The 17864-nt window shown below is 47.8% G+C and overlaps 1 protein-coding gene across 1 annotated transcript; it reads right to left on the bottom strand.

Annotated features, from left to right (window-relative positions):
• Window positions 1–15175: 15175 nt before the first annotated feature.
• CUNH11orf96 (chromosome unknown C11orf96 homolog) lies at window positions 15176–16337 on the bottom strand. The gene has a single exon (XM_021009847.2). It carries the CDS (start codon window positions 16219–16221, stop codon window positions 15832–15834), a length of 390 nt encoding a protein of 129 aa, XP_020865506.1. The 5' UTR covers window positions 16222–16337; the 3' UTR covers window positions 15176–15831.
• Between the last annotated feature and the right edge of the window lie 1527 nt (window positions 16338–17864).

Here is a 17864-nt window from a genome sequence, read left to right as displayed (position 1 = left end):
AGCAAAACCATCCTCCCAATCCCTCAGGTCACAACCCAGGAGTCACCTCAACTCCTCACTGTTTCTCCCCCCTCCCGTGTCCAATCTGTTGTCAAGATCTATCAATTTCACCTCTTCAGCATCTCTCAGATCTGCCCCCTTCTCTTCTCTGGCATTGCTACCACCCTGGCTCAGGCCCTCATCACCTCGTACTTGGACTTCTGATGGGTCCCCCTGCCTCAGGTCTCTCCCTACTCCACTGCATCCTCCATTTAGCTGCCAAAGTGATTTTCCTAAACCCCCACATGTTACCTCTCAACTCTACAAACTCCAGTGTCTCTCTCTGTCTCCAGGATCAAATATAAAATCCTCTGGCATTCAGAGCCCTTCATAACCGAGCCCCCTCCTACCTTTCTGCTCTTCTCATACTTTATACGCACTCACTCACATCCCCCACTCTTTCATCCAGTGACACCAACCACCCCAATGTTCCCCAAGCACGACACTCCATCTCTCAGCTGTAGGCATTTTCTCCGGCTGTCCTCCATGACTGGAATTCTCTCCTTCCTCATCTCTGCCTCCTGGACTTCCCTGGATTCCTTCAAGTCACAATGAAGATCCTACCTTGCACAGAAAGCCTTCCCCAGTGCCTCTCAATCCTAGTGCTTCCCCTCTGTTGACTATTTCCCTCTTCATCCTGTATGTCATTTGTTTGTACCCAGTTGTTTGTATGTTTCCTCCCCATCAGATTGTGGGCTCCTTGAGGGCAGGGACTGCCTTTTGCCTTTCTTTGTATCCCCAGTGCTCAGCACAGTGCCTGACATATAGTAAGTGCTTAATAAATGCTTAGTGACTTGGGGACTCTGAACTCTTGCCCCACTGTGCAGCCTAATATGATGGGTGCTTATGTAATGGAAGGGCTGGCTAATGAGGTCCCAATACATACTTGTCCATCCATTGATATGAGGAAGTATGGTGCAACAAGAAAACCCCTCAGAATCAGTCAATAGCTGTCTCTTCCCTGACCCCTGATGTTCTAAGGTCCCTTCCAAGATGCTCTCTTCTGAGATTCCCTCCAGCTCTGAAGAGCTCATCAGCTCCCACGGGTTCAATGGTCATCTCTATGCCAACGACACCCAGATCTATACAGCAAGCCCTGATCTTGCTTTTGAGCTCACTCATCTCCGAATGCCTCTAGGCATCTCAAAGGCAACCTGTTCAAAGCAGAACTCCTTACCTCTCCCCCAAACCCTCCCCTCCTTTCAATTTCCCAGAGAGTGAGGAGGGCCCCACCGTCCTCGACGCCATCTTCAACTCCTCTCTCTCAGTCTCAAAGTGAGCATAAGAGGGAGGAGGAAAAGCATTTTTAAGCACCAAACATTCTGGGCACTAGAGAAGCAGAGACAAAAATGAAACCGTCCTGTTCTTCAGTAAAACCACATTTTATTAGGAGATACAACATGTATCCACATAATAACTAGCATTTACATAACCCTTTTTTTTTACAAATCTTCTCTCATTTCATCCTCACAGCAACCCTGAGAGGTAAATGCTTCAGCCATTGCCATTTTACAAGTGAATAAACTGAGGCAGACAGAACATAAGTGGAGTCACACAGCCAGGAAGTGTCTGAAGCTAGATATAATATACATATTCATGTACACATGTAAATATACTCAAAATAAATGCAGGATAATTTGGAGAGAGAGGCTGTAGCAGCTGGAACAATCAGGAAAGAACTCATGTGGCTTACTCTTGAGCTAAGCTTTAAAAGAAACGAGAGATTCTAAGATCAGAAATTAAGAGAGTACATTCCCTGTGCAAAGGCACAGGAATGGGCGATGACATGTGTGAAGAACATCAGGAAAGCCACTTTGGCTGGACCTAAGAGAGCATGAAAGGGACGAAGGTATCTGAAAGAGGTTGGGAGCTGGGTCGGAGCCAGGTTGTGAAGGGTTTTCTATGCCAAAGACAGGAGCTTGTATTTAATCCTAGAGGTAATGGGGAGCTGCTGGACATCATTGAGCAGGGGAGCTACCTGTGCTTTAGGGAGATCACTTTGGCAATTGTGCAGAAGGTGGATTGGAAGGGGAAGAGATGTAAGGCAGGGACATCAACAAAGATTATAATTATTTTGTAATAGGTTATATTAACCTATTATAATAACCTAGGTAAGAAGTGAAAAGGGAGAGGCAGCTATATGGCACAGTGGATAAAGCACTGGCCCTGGAGTCAGGAGGACCTGAGTTCAAATCCAGCCTCAGACACATAGCACTCACTAGCTGTGTGACCCTGGGCAAGTCACTTAACCCTCATTGCCTTGCAAAAAAAAATGAAAAGAGTCTGAACTAAGGTTGCTGTTGTTTGGTCATTCAATCATGTCCAACTCTTCATGACGCCATTTTGGAGTTTTCTTGGCAAAGATACTAGCGTGGTTTGCCATTTTCTTCTCCAGTGTGTCCCTGTGTTATTTTTTTTTTTTTTGGTTAGGCAATGAGGTTAAGTGACTTGCCCAGGGTCACACAGCTAGTAAGTATTATGTGTCTGAGGCCAGATTTGAACTCCTCCTGAATCCAAGGCCAGTGCTCTATCCACTGCACCACCTAGCTGCCCCTAAGGTGGTCATCTGTATATAGAGAGAGGAGTGTTATTGATGGCAGAGATATTGTGGAGAACAAGTCACAGCAACTGATAGGATGGAGGAAGGTACAGTGAGATATAGGAAGGAGAGGAAGAAATCGAGGCTGACTTTTTGAACCTGGGTGACTCAGACAGATGGTGGTATTCTCAACAGAACAGGCAAGATCAGAAGAGGGAAAAGATTATGAGTTCTCTTTGGGACACTGTGAGTTTGATTGAGTTTGCTTTTCAGTCTAAAATGTCCAAGAGGTAGCTGGTGATGAAGGACTAGAGCTTGGAAAGAGATCCAGACTGGAGGCAGAGATCTGATTTCATTGGTGTGAAAAGCGTTTTATAGTTGTGTTCATATAGTTCCTGGGTTTGTCTTGGCAGGCAGACTCCCAAGTATTTCATATTGTCTACAGTTACTTAAAATGGCATTTCTCTTTCTGTCTCTTGCTGCTGGACTTTGTTGGTAATATATAGAAATGCTGATGATTGATGTGGGTTTGTCTTATAATCTGCAATTTTGCTAAAGTTGTTAATTATTTCAAGTAGTTTTTCAGTCAATTCTCTAGGGTTCTGTAAGTATACCATCATGTCATCTGCAGAGAGTGCTTGTTTTGTTTCCTCATTCCCTATCCTAATTCCTTCGATTTCCTTTTCTTCTCTTATTGCTGAAGCTAACATTTCCAGTACAATATTAAATGGTAGAGGTGACCATGGGCATTCTGGCTTCACCCCTGATTGTATTGGGAAGGCTTTATCAGCGCTTTCTAAATTCTGACCCCTAGTTATCTCGCCCTAATTATAACTCCGCTCCAGAGTTCCTTCCAACAAGGGAACCAGGAATCTATATCTTCCTGTCAGCCACTGTCTTTTTTATCTTCACTAATAAACAGCGCAGCCACTAGGGTATGGAGGTCTGAGAAATCTTCTGGCATTCAAAGTGGTCCTCTCACTTCAAAGGGGGACAAGTCCCTGATGTGGGAGAACAGAAAGAATATTAGGCTTGGCCCTGTCCTCACAATGATAGTACTCACAGTCTAGATGATAATTACTCTCCTCTCTCAATAACCCCCCTTGGCTCCCTACTACCTTCAGGATCAAACACAAACCTCTTGATTGGGTATTTAAAGTCCTCTACCACCTGTCTTCAGGATACTTTTTTAGCCTTATCACATATTTCTTTTTTTTTTGTGCCCTCTACGGTCCAATCAAACGGCCCTTGCTGTCTCCACCCTTCATCCCCATGCCAGAAATGTTCTCCCCCTTCTTCTCAGCCTCTCAGAATCCCTATTTTCCTTCAAGCCTCAGCTCAGGTATCTATTTTCCCCAGCTGCTCATGCCTTCCCTCTTCCAATAACCTTCTATTTTTATTTCACAACATACATGTAATATACATATATATAATGTGTATATGTGTGTACATATATGTGTAATATATGCGTTCACCCCTTTGAAACTATGAACTCCTTAAGCAGAGAAACCAGCATTTATTAAGCACCTACTATGTTCCAGGTGCCACACTAAATGCTTTACCAATACCTTGTTTGGTCCTCACAACAACCCTGAGAAGTAGGTGCTATTTCTATCCCCATTTTATAATTGAGGAAACTGAGGCAGACAGGGATTAAGTGACTTGCCCAGGGTCACAGAGCTAGTAAATTTCTGAGGTTGGATTTGAACTCAGGTCTTCCCTAATCTAAACCCAGCACTCCAGGCACAACAGTGCCACCTAGCTGACAAGATCAGTTTTTTTTAAATTTTCTCTTTGTATCCCCAGTACCTAGCATCCTGCTTGGCACACAGTAAGCAATTAATAAGTGTTTAGCAATGAACTAATTGATCGATGGATCCCCATCACTCCAAGGTCCTGTCCGTGCTGGTTTAGCCAAGATACGCCACGCTGGCTTTCTCTGCTCAGAGCTGGCCGATGAAAGCCCTCAGAGCCCCAAGCTAGGTGGTAATGTGTGGCTCCCCGGGTGTATAATCAGCATGCATTGGTTTTTCAGCACCTGTGAAATGCACTTAAGACCTCCATCACTATCTCCCCAGGATCCTTCACCCCCTGCTGTGCCCGTTTTGGAGAAAACTACAGCTGGTGGCTCTGCCTTAGCCTGAAATCTCTCTCAGCCCCACCCTCTACATCCAGTGTCTTAGATCCGGATTCATCTCAGTTTTCAATACGCTTAGCCAGGTGGTTCTGTGCCTTGGTTTCCCCGTCCATCAAATGGACCGATAACACCCACTTTCCCTTCCCTCTTGGGGATGCTGGGAAGAAAAGTGCGTGTCCTTTGCGGGGAGGGGGAGGGAAAAGATAGTCTCCATGGAGAACAGACAAAGTAGAACCAGGAGAACAATTTGCATGATGGCTACAATGATAACGAATGAAAACATCTCTGAAAAGTATAAGATCAGAAATCTAGAAGAAAACTCTAATCTTCTTGTTTTACAGATGAGGAAACTGAGGCCGATGGAGAGTGACTCAACCAAGGTCAAACAGATGGTGTTAGGAACGGGATTTGAACCTAGGAGCTGTGACCCCAGAGCTGGGACTTGATAGATTGAACTATGAGGAGCCCCTGTCCGTACCATGGTGCTGAATTCAGATTAATTCAATGGCCGATCTTCGTCCCATAGGAGAGATGATGAACAGACCCCCTTCATCTGGTGGAAAACCTCCGTTTTTGCATGTTGTCTCCCCACTTTAGAATGTACATCCTTTGAGGGCAGGGACTACGTTTGGTTTCTTAGTATCTTCAGCACTTTCACACAATGCCCCAAATACCCCAAGACCTTCTTAAGAGGTTGGGGTCTACAGCGTAGAATGTTCCATATATTGTGAGATAAGGCTAGCTTTGAACCTTTGTGTGTGTGTTAAAAATGGCAGTTAGGTGGATAGAGTGCAGTGGATAGAGTGTCAGGCGTGGAGTCACAAAGACCTGAGTTCAAATGTGGCCTCAAACACTAGCTGTGTGACCCTGGGCTAGTCACATCACCCTGTTTGCCTCAGTTTCCTCATCGGTAAAATGAACTGGAGAAAGAAATGGCAAATCACTCTAGTGTCTCTGCCAAGAAAACCCCTAACGGGGTCACGGAGATTCGGACACAATTGAAACAACTGAACAGCAAGATGTTAAAAAGAAGTATTCAGTGGAAGAAGAGGAAGAGGTTGTCTAGGAAATGTAAAAGTTATCATTAAAACTTTTCAAAAAGATGCTCTCTAAATCCAAGCAATGATGTTGGTAATCATAAAGATAGTAGCCCATTTCCATACCACTTTGAGGTTTGCAAATCACCTTCCTTGTCAGGTAGGGAATAGAAATACTACTAGGTCGTGAGGTAACATGGTAGATTGAATGCCGGGCCTGGACTCAGGAAGACCAGTGTTCAAATGTGGCCTCAGACACTCACTCAGACACTGTGTGACCCTGGGCAAGTCACTTAACCTCTTTCTGCCTCAGTTTCCTCATTTGTAAAATTCGGTTCATAACAGCACTTACCTCCCAGGGTTGTTGGGACAATCAAATGAAACCATATTGGTAAAGTTCTTAGCATGGTGACTGGCACATAGTAGGTGCTATGTAAATGTTAGCTATTTGTTATTTATTCCCATTTTATATATGAAGAAACTGGGTCCAAGGAAGCAAAGGCCACATGGTTAGCAAACGTCAGTGGGGGGATTCAAGCCCAGGTCTATCAGACTAGGTCGGTCCTATGCTTTTGCTTTTGCTATTATAGCCCACTGTGTCTCTGGGATAGAAGGATGGAAGTGGGAGCACAGGGAGGACACAGGGATTCTTGCCCCCAGTTCCTTAAAAAGCATATACATGACAGTCACAGGAAGCTCCAGCTGAGTGGGAACTGAGCTTAGCAAAATTTCCAAGGCTGGAATGCTGGCCAAATCCTCCTCCGGGTCTTGACAGAGCTATGGAAAATGAGCCCAGATAGAGGCTAGGACAACAGGGACAGGGCCAGAAATAGGGTGAGCCGAGGCAGCTGCTCTAGAGGATAGGGCATCCTCCATTGGCCACTGGCCAGGGAAAATAGGATCTCCCTATGGCTCAGACCTCCAACAGGTGGCTTGGTGATGCCCCCCTCTCCTCACCAAGGCTGCCATGTAATCTGCCCTTATAAACTATTCAGTGACAGAGCCTGGTCAAGCATGGTCTCACCTAATCCCAAGGCCCATAGCAGAAGAGAGAGTAAAACCAATTTTGGTCATGAAGAAAAGAATGAAAATATACTTTCATCCTCTTAGAAGAGATATGGAAGACTAGGGGAGCAGAATATTACCAATATGGTCAAATGCAGTCACTTTTTCAGCTGAGTCCTCTTCAAATTTTTTTTTCACAAGGGGAAGTTCAATGGGAAAATATATCTGGATATCATTTGTTGGGTTTTTGTTTTGTTTTTTTGGAGGCAATTGGAGTCAAGTAACTTGCCCAGGGTCACAGAGGTAGTAAGTGTCTGTGGTAAGATTCGAATTCAGGTCTTCCTGACTCTATCCACTGAGCCACCTAGCTGTCTGGAAATCATTTGTTGTTAAAAGGGGGATGAGTAAAAGTTCTAAATGGGGGAAAATGTAAACCAATTAATTGACATTTATTAAGTGCTTAGAGTGTGCTAGGCACTGTGCTAAGCACCAAAAAGAGGCAAAAGATAGTCCTGGCCCTCAAGGAGTTTACATTCTAATTGGGGAGACAATAGGCAAATAAAGCAAACAAATAACAGGATAAATAAGAAATGATTAACAGAGGGAAGGAATTAGAATTAAGAGGCTTCCTGAAGAAGGTGGGATTTTAGTTGGGACTTAAAAGAGCCAGGAAGGTCAGTAGTCAGAGAAGGAGGGAAAGCATTCCAGGCATGGGGAACAGCCAGAAAAAATAAAACTCTAGTACAAATCTTTAAAAATAAAGATGCAAAAAGTTATCTTTGAAGACTGGGACAGCATGACTAAGTGACTTAGTAGCATGGCTAAGAATAACAGAATGTAGGGCTGCGAGGGACCTTCGAAATCACCTCATTCAACCCTCTCATTTTACAAAGGAGAAAGCTCAGGAAGGGGAATGACTGTAAGAGAGCTTGTGAGGAGCATATGTGTTTCAGAAACAAAAGTCTTCTGCCTACGCCTTCTGCATTCTCTCCATGATATTAGGCGGATGTTTAGGATGGAAGCGGTACTGTAGATGCAGATAGCAAAATAGGACAAAGCAGCATGATGTGTTTGGAAAGAAAACTAATGCAGAAGTCAGCAAACTGGGATTCAAGTCCCACTCAAGACCCACAAGGCTGCATGACCTTAGGGAAGGCTGTAAAATAAAAGGAATGGCCTCTGTATAAGAAAAACTGTATTCCCAATAGGGGATAGTCTTTCATCATCAGAAGGATTTCAAAGGAGTCATGGGATTTTAGAGTTGGAGAGTATTTTATAAGCTCGTCCAGCCCCATCATTTTACAAACTAGGAGAATGATACTTTGAGAATTTAAGGGTTTTATACCTACCTACCTACATACATACATACATATTTTAAAGTAAAAATTTAAGAATTTAAATTAAGACATTAAGTGACTTGCCCGTGGTCAGAGACCTAATATCTCTTGGGGTCACTTTGCCTCCCGTGAAGACAAGAAAAGACAATTGTTTGGCCAGAAAGTACAGTTGAGATGGTCTCTTGCAAAGAATGAAGTTCCTTCTATCTCCATGGTAGCTCAGGAAATGACAAGAATTCCCAACTTCTGGTTTTCAAGACTCTCTGACCAAGGTCTTGGGGCTGAGATCTGGAGGTGCCTCATCAGGTGACTTCCATCTTAGATTAGGAGAAGTCAGGACTTAGAGGGAACATGATAGGTGTTCTCAAATATTTCCTATGCCGTATAAAATAGAAATCAGACTCTTTCTGCTTGGTCCCAGAGGGTAGAAGTAAAGTTACAATAGGTGAAAGAGGGATGTTTCTATTCATCTTAAATATGGAGATCACTAGTGATCATAGGGGATCATAGGCAAAAGGGACATTAGAGGCCAAGTCCAACACCCTCATTTTACAAAAGAGGAAGCTGAGGCACTCATCAGACTTGTCCAAGATCACACAGATAGTATCTGAGGCAGATTTTTAAATCTAGGATGTCCTGATGCCAAGTCCAATGTTTTCTCATTGGATGAGTAAGGAAACAAGTAAGTGCCTCTTTAATAAAAGAGGGCTGGAGAGATGGGATCACAGGAATTACCTACTATATTCCCCCTAAATTCCTATCTAGAAGTTCTAAGAAGCTTCTTCCAATCCCTCCTATTTCCCAAGCTCCCTGATTCTAGATAAGGAGGATTTGGGGCCAGCATCTTAAAAGAGGGGGAAAGGGGCTGGGGCTGCCATTCTGGGAACTTTGAAGCACTGACTATCAATTATTTAGTGTTCTAACTCTCCAGAGTGACCAGAACTAGGGTTCTGGGAAACGTCCCTTCTAACTCCAGGATGAGGGTAAAGTTTTTATTATGGATATTGGGAACTGGAAAGAAATACAGAGCTCAGAGAATGGGGGCTGAGGGAGAGGCCAGCTTTGAGCAACTACCCGCCTCCACTCCAAGAGCAGTACCACCAAAAGCCCTGGCTTGGCTTCTTAGGGTCAGGTCACTCGTATGACAGTGCCGGAGCTTAGTTTCTCCATCAGTAAGATGAGGAAGCTTGGCTACGTAGCAGTTAATGCCCTTTCTATTTATGAATCTCACTATCCCAGTGACTAGGCAGTCCCCAAGGTCTTCACTAGTTCTAACAGCCCATGGTTCTAGTACGCCCATCTTTCATCAGGATTAGGTACAAAAGTTCAGTTCTCTCTCTCTCTCTCTCTCTCTCTCTCTCTCTCTCTCTCTCTCTCTTCTCCTCACTCTCTGCTCTGCTCTTTTTTTTTTTTCTGGAGTAGCTGTTTCTCCTCCCTCCCTCCTCTCCCCTCCTCTCTCTCCCTCTCTCTCTCCTCTCTCTCCTCTCTTCTCTTCTCTCCTCTTCTCTCTCTCTCTCTTCTCTCTCTCTTCTCCTCACTCTCTGCTCTGCTCTTTTTTTTTTTCTGGAGTAGCTGTTTCTCCTCCCTCCCTCCTCTCCCCTCCTCTCTCTCTCTCTCTCTCTCTCTCTCTCATCTCTATCTCTCCAGGATGCTTCCTGGCCTACCCCACCCCTGACTCTTTAATTAGCTCCCATCTTCTCTCCCACCTCCCAGCTCCAGAACACAGAAGCCACCACAGCTGAACTACCCCCACAAGTCCAGACAAGGTAGGCAAGACATTCCTAGATCCAAAGGAAAATCAGCCTGGGTTAGATCAATGGAAGGAAGTGATGGCCCTTGGCCTCGTGTAAACATGAAGATCAAAGGAAAGGAACTGTAATCCCAGAACATGTGGGTGTCTCTCAGAATCATGAGTGACCCTACCCAGGTAGAACAGGCGGCTGCCTGTGTGGTAGGACTGAAGGGGCTGGGCATGGCTGTTTTCTTCCTCCTTATTCTGCCCAGAAGAGAGATTTCCTAACTGGTGAGATGAGGGAAGGGGAAAGGGAGAGGGGGAGTGAGAAGCAACATACCAGTATTACAGCGATCGAAGTGAGTTCTCTTTTGTTTAAACATTGCCCTCTTTCTTTTTCCTGAGTCTTTTTTTTCACAATATTATCCATTTTGAGTATTACGTCATTGATACTATTATTTGTGTGACCTTGAATAAGTCACTTCTCTCTGATTCTCAGTTACCCCCTCTGTAAAATGAGGATGAACTCTAAAATCTACAGCATATTTATATCACATAGATTTTGTTGTTACTCACTCTTCATTTTCAGTTTGCTTTTCTTTTTTGCTTTTGTTTTAATTTTTAGGCAATTGGAGTTAAGTGACTTGCCCAGGGTCACACAGCTAGCGTTAAGTGTTATGTGTCTGAGGCTGGATTTGAACTCAGGTCCTCCTGACTTCAGGGCTGGCGCTCTACCCACTGCACCACCTAGCTGCCCCTTCACTCTTTGTTTTCAAAGAGGACCAGTGACATCTCTCGGTGATGTCTTGACTTGCTAGGAAATTGGATTTAAGTGAGGTAGAGCTATACAAAGTCATTAGCCTCACTTTTTTTTCCGCAGTCATTGAAGTCCAATGGCAAGACGAAAGTCAAGATGACCGGTGATGGATGACCCAGGATGCGGCAGATGGCCTTGGCATCTTCAATGTCCGACCAGGCTCTAAGCCCTCCACAGCACCTGCTCCGTGAGCACTGGAGCAGATTATTCTCATCCACACATTCCACTGGGGAAGACTGGGGGAGTCTTCACATACTTGGGGTAGACATCCCCCTAACTTGCCACAGGTCTGAGGCCTGTCAGTTTGCCCTCAGGGGGTAGCTAGGTGGTGAAGTAGATAGGGTGCTGTAGTTGGAGTCCATCTGGACTCCTCCTCCTGAGTTCAAATCTTGTCTCAGACACTTACCAGCTGGGTGGCCTTGAGCAAGTCACTTAACCCTGTTTGCCTCAGTTTCCTCATCTGTAAAATGAGCTGGAGAAGGAAATGGCAACCCACTCCAGTGTATTTGTCAAGAAAACCCCAAGGGGTCACAAAGAGTAAGACGTGATCAAAATGACCAAAACCCAACAACAGGTAGCCTCAACCTGATTTGTGCACACACATAGTAGACACTATATAAATGTTTACCCTTCTTCATAACCTCCGAGCCTCAGTTTCCTCATGTGTTTAAGAAGGACAATGATTTGCACTACTCAATCAGACAGGTAGTGTTGTGAGCAAAGCATGTTACAAAGTTTAGAATTTAAAGTGGAAAAGATCACTGTCATTATCCAACCCACCTTCCAACTTCCTCTGAACTAATCCCCTTAGAACAACAGCAGAGATGGGAATCAAAGGATCAGTGACTGAGACGTTTACAGGAAATGGTTTGGTTTAGCCCATTCTTGTCATGAGACAGCCTCCCATTGCACCCTTTTCTCCTTCCTCCCCACCCCCAATCATAACTAAAAGAGCCTGCTCAGAATCTCATTGATGTGGAGTGGGAAGAGATCTCAGAGGACATCCAGTCCAACCCCTCCCTACCCTGATCATAACTGATTTTACAATAGCCTCAAATGTTACTCAGCTGCCGTACTCTCTTAAAGGAAGAATTCCAAAGATGATGAGCTCACTACATATGGAGGCCAGTCATTTCACTTTGGGGGAAGCTAGGTGGTACAGTGGATACAATGCTGGGCCTGCAGTCAGGAAGACCTGAGTTCAAATCTGACCTCAAACACTTCCTACAGCAAGTCACTTTACCCTATGTGCCTCAGTTTCCTCATCTGTCAAATAAACTGGAGAAGGAAATGGCGAACCACTCCAGTATCTGCCAAGGAAATCCCAAATGGGGTCACGAAGAGTCAGACATGGTCCAATGACAACATTTCAATTTTGGACAACTAGATCTATGTTATTCTAGGTGGCCAGAACAACAACTAAACCATTACCCTCTGCCTCCCTGAAAGGCTGTATCACCAGTTGCCAGTTTCTGTATGGGGTGGAAGGCAGTAGATGAAAGAATCACAGACTATTAGAATAGGAAGGGACCTTTTGACATCATATAGGCTAACCCCTTCCTTTTAGAGAGAGGAAACTGAAGCCAAGAGAGGCCAAGAGCCTTACCCAAAGTCATCCAACCCAGATTGGAACCCAGTTCTCCATCCCAACTCCATCCTACTTGAGTGACTTGCCCTGGGTCAGCTTTTCACTGCCACACTTGAAAGAAGGAAATGAATGGAATGGACTGGATGAAAAAGCGTTTAGTAAGCACCTACTATGTACCAGGTGCTGTGCTAAGTTCTGGTAATGCAATATAAGAGATACAATCCTTGCTCTCAAAGAGCTTACATGCTGATATGGTAAAGGTAGCACAGAATGTGCAGTGGGAGTTTTGGTCTGGGGAGTCACTGGGATATTGAGTGCGGATATGGGGCAATCATCCGGCACACTTTCCAGAAGCAATGGTAGTAATGATTTGATTAGTTTCCAGAGCAAGAGATGGAATGGGAAGGTGGAGAGGGAAAAGTGCAGCAATCAACTCAGTGGCATTCTCCTTCCTCTGGGAAATAAGGTTAGGGGAGGTGACCTCTGAGGTACCTTTCAGCTCCAAATCTCAGATACAGGTGGCATAGTGCATAGAGTGCTGGACTTGGAGTCAGGAAGACCTAAGTTCAAATGGTGCCTAAGATACTTACTATCTGTGTGACCCTGGGCAAGTCACTTAACTTCTACCTGTTTCAGTTTCTTCATTGGCAAAAAGGGGATAATAACAGCACCTGTCCCCCCCCCCCGAGTTGTTGTGAGGCTCAAAGGAGACAAATGAAATAAATTTGTCATCTCTAAGGTCCCTTCCAGCTCTGAGGCAATGATCCTATTCTTTCTGTATCACCCCAGGGCTTAGCATCCAGAGATGAGAAGACAAACTTTTCCACATGGGGCAGCTAGGTGACACAGTGGATAGAGCACTGGCCCTGGGGTCAGGAAGACCTGAGTTCAAATCTGGCCTGAGGCACTTGACATTTACTAGCTGTGTGACCCACTTTATCCCATTGCCTAGCCCCCCCAAAAAAAAACCTTTCCACATCCATTCATCCATGTGACTTCCATTTTTTCTGAGGTCTTTGAGGGATGGAATGGGAATCTGGTAATAAATGCTTGACTGACTATGAGAGGAACAATAACATTGCCTGGAGACAACTCTTTGCTCTCCTGTAGCCTGAGCAGTCAAAGGGTTACGGTTAAATCAGGCCGCTGAGACTTGGAAGGACCAGTTTGAGAACAGGCACTGCCGCCACCACACACACACACACACACACACACACACACACACAAACCCCCACCCACAACCCTAGGGTAGGATAGGAAGGAACTGCCGTGAGCAGTCCTCTTCAGGAACAGGCCTGCCAAACCTGTCTCAGTCTGAGTCTCTGGAGCCCCAGAGAAGGTGTCGGGGGATTCCATTCAACAAGCTAGCTTAGTGTAGGGCTTAGAGTGGGAGCTGGGAAGAGGAGATGGGTCTGAGGTCCCTGGGGAATCAATAGCCCTGTAGACCCTGAGGACTTAGAAAATTTCAAGGCTAACTCCTTAGCCAGAGTTGATGTCACACAATTCCCAATTCCTTTGTCACTTGGCTAATTATCTGCTTTCTGCCCTAAATTGAGGAGCTTACTTGCTTCCCTGCCCCCAGAGGTTTTGGGGCTGATGAAAGTGAGGTCCCTGGCCCTTCCCTCCCCAAGAATCCCAAGGGAAGAATCCAGACTGTAAGCAGTTGACTGACAGATGTCCAGCACCAGAACTGGATGTCTGCAGACACTGAGAGACAACCGATAGGAATTGAGGGCAGACAGTGCCCAGAGGCTACCTGCTGGCCATTCTTAGGCGGGCAGCAAAGAAAGCAAAGAAAGAGTGGGGGAGGAAGAAGAGAGAGAGGACAAAAAGAAGCCAGGACAGCTGTTCTTTGCATTTTCACTGAGTCAGCATTAAGAAGAGTTGACAGACCCTGACCAAAAGGAATGGCTCAGGCCCAGGTCTCCAGGACCGTAACTCCCTGGAGGGCCCTCAGACACATGCCACCTTCCTAGGCTTCTAGTCTTCCCGGGCCAGACCAGCTGGGCTTCCCAAGAGCAGCATCCCAGGCTCCCTGTTCCAGCAGAGCTGAAATGATGAGAGAGTTGTTTCCTTGAGAGGAAACCAGTCTGCAGGTCCTCCCCACTCACTCATTCTCAGGTGGAACTCAACTACCGTAAGAGTGGATGGGCATCACTTCTCTACCAGAAAGGTCAGAGCTGATAGACACCTTGGAAATTCTGTGGATCAATTCTCTCATTTGGTAGAAGAGGAAAACCGGGCCCAGATTAAAGTTTGGCAAAAGTCACACTGCTTGGAAGGCCAGAGCTGGGATTTGAACTCAGGACCAAAAGCCTGTCTTGGAAGCCCACTGCCCTCAGGCACCCTCCCTGGGGCTCCAGAGACCCATACTTAAATACACTGGAAGTGCTTGTTCCCAGAGCCTCAGTTTCTTCATCTGTCAAATGAAAGTAATATGTGAAGCTCCTACCTCACTTGGCTGCGTTGAGACTCAAATAAGACAGCCTTTGTAAAACGCTCCACACATGCCAACTCTTATTCTTAGATCAGGTAAGGGACTTCCCGCCCAGCTCCTCGGGCCGGGCGCCCGACCCTATCGAGAGGAAGTTCGATCTGGGACAGATTTACTCATCCCAAAGGTAGGACGGGGCTTGGGTTTAATTTGGATCAACATTGGGACGGACACAGGGGAGTGTGGAAGGCCACACTTTCAACCGAATGGACAAGACCTCGTCAACGTCTCCCCTCCCGCCCCGCCCAGTTCCCTGGACTGTAGTCTTTCCAAGGACCCTTGGCCCCAGCTGCCCCCTACCGCGCGCGCGCGGTACACACACACACACACACACACACACACACACACACACACACACACACACGCACGCACGCACACACACAACACGCCCAGCAGCAGGGAGCTGCAGACAGCCAGTTAGACGGACAGACATCCTCAGAATAACGAATGCACTGTGCAAATATATGTTTTTATTTCTCTGTTCTGGAAACCTCACAGACACATTCAGGTAGAAAGAGTATTAAATAAATGCAGTTTACGATTGAAATGCAAAAATAAATAGACTCCGGAAGCTTCGTGGTAGCCCAAGTTCCATCTGTGGCGACGGGCTGGTAGAAAAGTATTGGGGCGCCAGGAAGGGGGGGATAGATGGAAACCGGAGCTCCCTCCAATCAAAGACAAGTACACAGCGACTTTCCTAGAAAATGTCCCAATCTCTCTCTCTCTCTTTCTTTCTTTCTCTCTCTCTCTCTCCCTCTCTCTCTCTCTCTCTCTCTCTCTCTCTCTCTCTCTCTCTCTCTGCTCCTAGAACCAGGCACGTTCACAGCAGGGTTTGTACTGGGCAGAGTAAATGAAAAGAAGAAAAGGGGGGAGGGGGAGGAGGAGCCCTTCCCTTGGCCCCCTGGACTGCCTAGCCCGGACAGCTGCCCCTTCTCGCTCCAGGTCGCGGCACCGGATAAGCGCCCGGAGGAGGGCAACGAGTTCGCAGCTTAGCCAGTGCAGAAGCAGAGACCAGGGGCTCGGCTCCGCAGGGTTGGGACCAAGTCAAGTCCTCGGCCAGCCGGCCGGCCCGCCACTGGGGAGCGAGAATAGGGGGAGGGGCCGTCTCATAGAGCCGAATCCGAGTCGCTAGAGTCCAGGCTGTTCCGCATCTTGGAGCTGCCGAGCTGCTCCCGCGGCAGGCTGAGGTTCTGGGTGCTCCGTCGCAGGCACTCGAGCGACTGCAGGAAGGACTTCTTGGCCTTCTCCTCCTCCATGGGGGACACCCCCTCTTCCTCCACCTCCTGGATCTCGTCGAACGTCACCGGCTGGGTCTTGAAGCGCGACTGGCGGGGCCGCCGCAGCTTGCCCTTGCCCCGGGGCAGCTTAGTGGGCCGCGCGGGCTGCGGGAATTCATCGGCCAGGCACACGAAGTGAGGCATGACCGCCTGGTAGCTGGAGCAGATGCCCATCAGCTCTGGCGGCTTAGCTGCCGCGGCCGCCGCCGCCGCTGCCATCGGGCTGCTGGCCGGCCCGGGACCGGGCTCTGGGGAGGTGCCGGGGACGGGCGGCGGCGTGCACGCGCGGACGCCCCCCGGGCCGGGCGGAATGGGAACCAGCGGCTCCCCCCGGGGCGCGGCCCGACGAACGCCGGCCGGGGGATCCAATCTGCTGCCGGGGCGGCGGGCGAGCGGGAAGGGGCGGCCCGCAGGGGGCTACAGGGGTCAACGGCGCCCGCGGCGACCGCCTCCCCGACCTGGGGTCCGCTGTGCCGACTGTTTGGGGCGCCCTCGCACGGGCTGGGAACGTGGGGGAGTGCAGAGGCTGCTCGGGGCACCTTCTCACTGCTGCTGCTGCTGCTGATGATGATGATGATGCTTGGGCTGGGGCTGGGATGCGGCTGCGGTGGAGGCTCCTCCTGCCGCTGCTGCTGCTGCTGCCGCTGCTACCGCTATCGCTTCGTTGCCAGGAGGTTCCGGCTCCTGTGTCGCCACTCTCACTCCTACCTGGGTTCTGCCGCTGCCACTGCCGCTGCCGCCGCCGCTGCGTCTGCCTCGAGGTCGCCGGCTTCCCCTCGCTTATATAGCCCCTGCCTGCCCACACGGGAGCATGCTCAGATGACAACAAATACCATTTAAAGCTTGCGAGCCCGGCTCTCTTCCGCTTGACGTCTCCGACTCAGTTCATTAAAATAACCCGCCCTTCTCTCTCCCTCCCTCCCCACCTCTACGCTCCCTCCCCTCCACCCCACCCCCACCCCCCACAACCTTGCTCCTCGCAGGCAGGGACCCGAGAGAGACGCTCCAAGGTAGAGATAACACCCCAGCATCACCATCGAGTGGGGAGTTTCCCCGAGCATCCTGCTGCTCTCCCTGCCCCCAGACTCGGAGATAAAGAAGCTGAGATTCAGAGAGGAGAGAGGCTCAGCTCAGGGTTTTTATAGCTGAACTGGATCTTAGAAGTCATCTAGTCCATCACCCCCCTACCCAATTTGACTGTGACGTCGAGCTGCGAAGCAATTCGATTAAAGTTATACGCTCATAGATCTAGCCCACCCCTCCCGAGTCTCCTCCCTGTGGGTATGGGCCCAGCAGGTCACAAAAGTAATAAGCATCAGAGTGAGGACTGGAACTCCAGATGCTCCGACTCCCGGCTACCTCTTTCCATTGTACGGCTCGGCCTCATCAGTTGGGAAAGGGCAGAGTCACGATTCCAAACCAGACAAGTGACCCGGAAAGCAGGGGTTCTCAGACTTTTTTGGGTGATGGACTCCTTTGGCAGTCTGGTGAAACGTGATGGTGAAACCTCTTCTCAGAAGGAAGTTTGTAAATGTACATAAAATACATGAGACTACAAAGGAAAAAAACTCGTGACTGAAACAAAGATCTCTTTGCCCCTTCCAAGGTCACAAACTCCCCAAGTCTATCTAAGATTTCTTCGATCCGTGGGCCCTAATTTAAGAACTCTGGCCCCCAAGCCAGTGCTCTTCCCAAGGTCACTGCCCATTAGTAGGGGTTTTCTTTGGCAGATCTACAATCCTGGTTGTATCCATGCTCCCGGTCTGGTCCAGGGTTCTTCCAGCTTCTCCTTTTGTTAACCGGGCATGATATTCCATTCTCTCACTCCCTTCCCAGGTTCGCTACGGGGAAAGTGTTCTGGA

Source organism: Phascolarctos cinereus, unplaced genomic scaffold (genome assembly GCF_003287225.1).
Source record: "Phascolarctos cinereus isolate Bilbo 61053 unplaced genomic scaffold, phaCin_HiC Scaffold_9;HRSCAF=440, whole genome shotgun sequence".
Lineage (NCBI taxonomy): Eukaryota > Metazoa > Chordata > Mammalia > Diprotodontia > Phascolarctidae > Phascolarctos > Phascolarctos cinereus.
Note: the sequence above shows the minus strand (reverse complement) of the source record. Positions and strands in the feature narration are given on the sequence as shown.

Excerpts from the sequence above, each read along its gene's own strand:
- CUNH11orf96 (XM_021009847.2), bottom strand. The coding sequence starts at position 16,221 with ATGGCAGCGGCGGCGGCGGCCGCGGCAGCTAAGCCGCCAGAGCTGATG.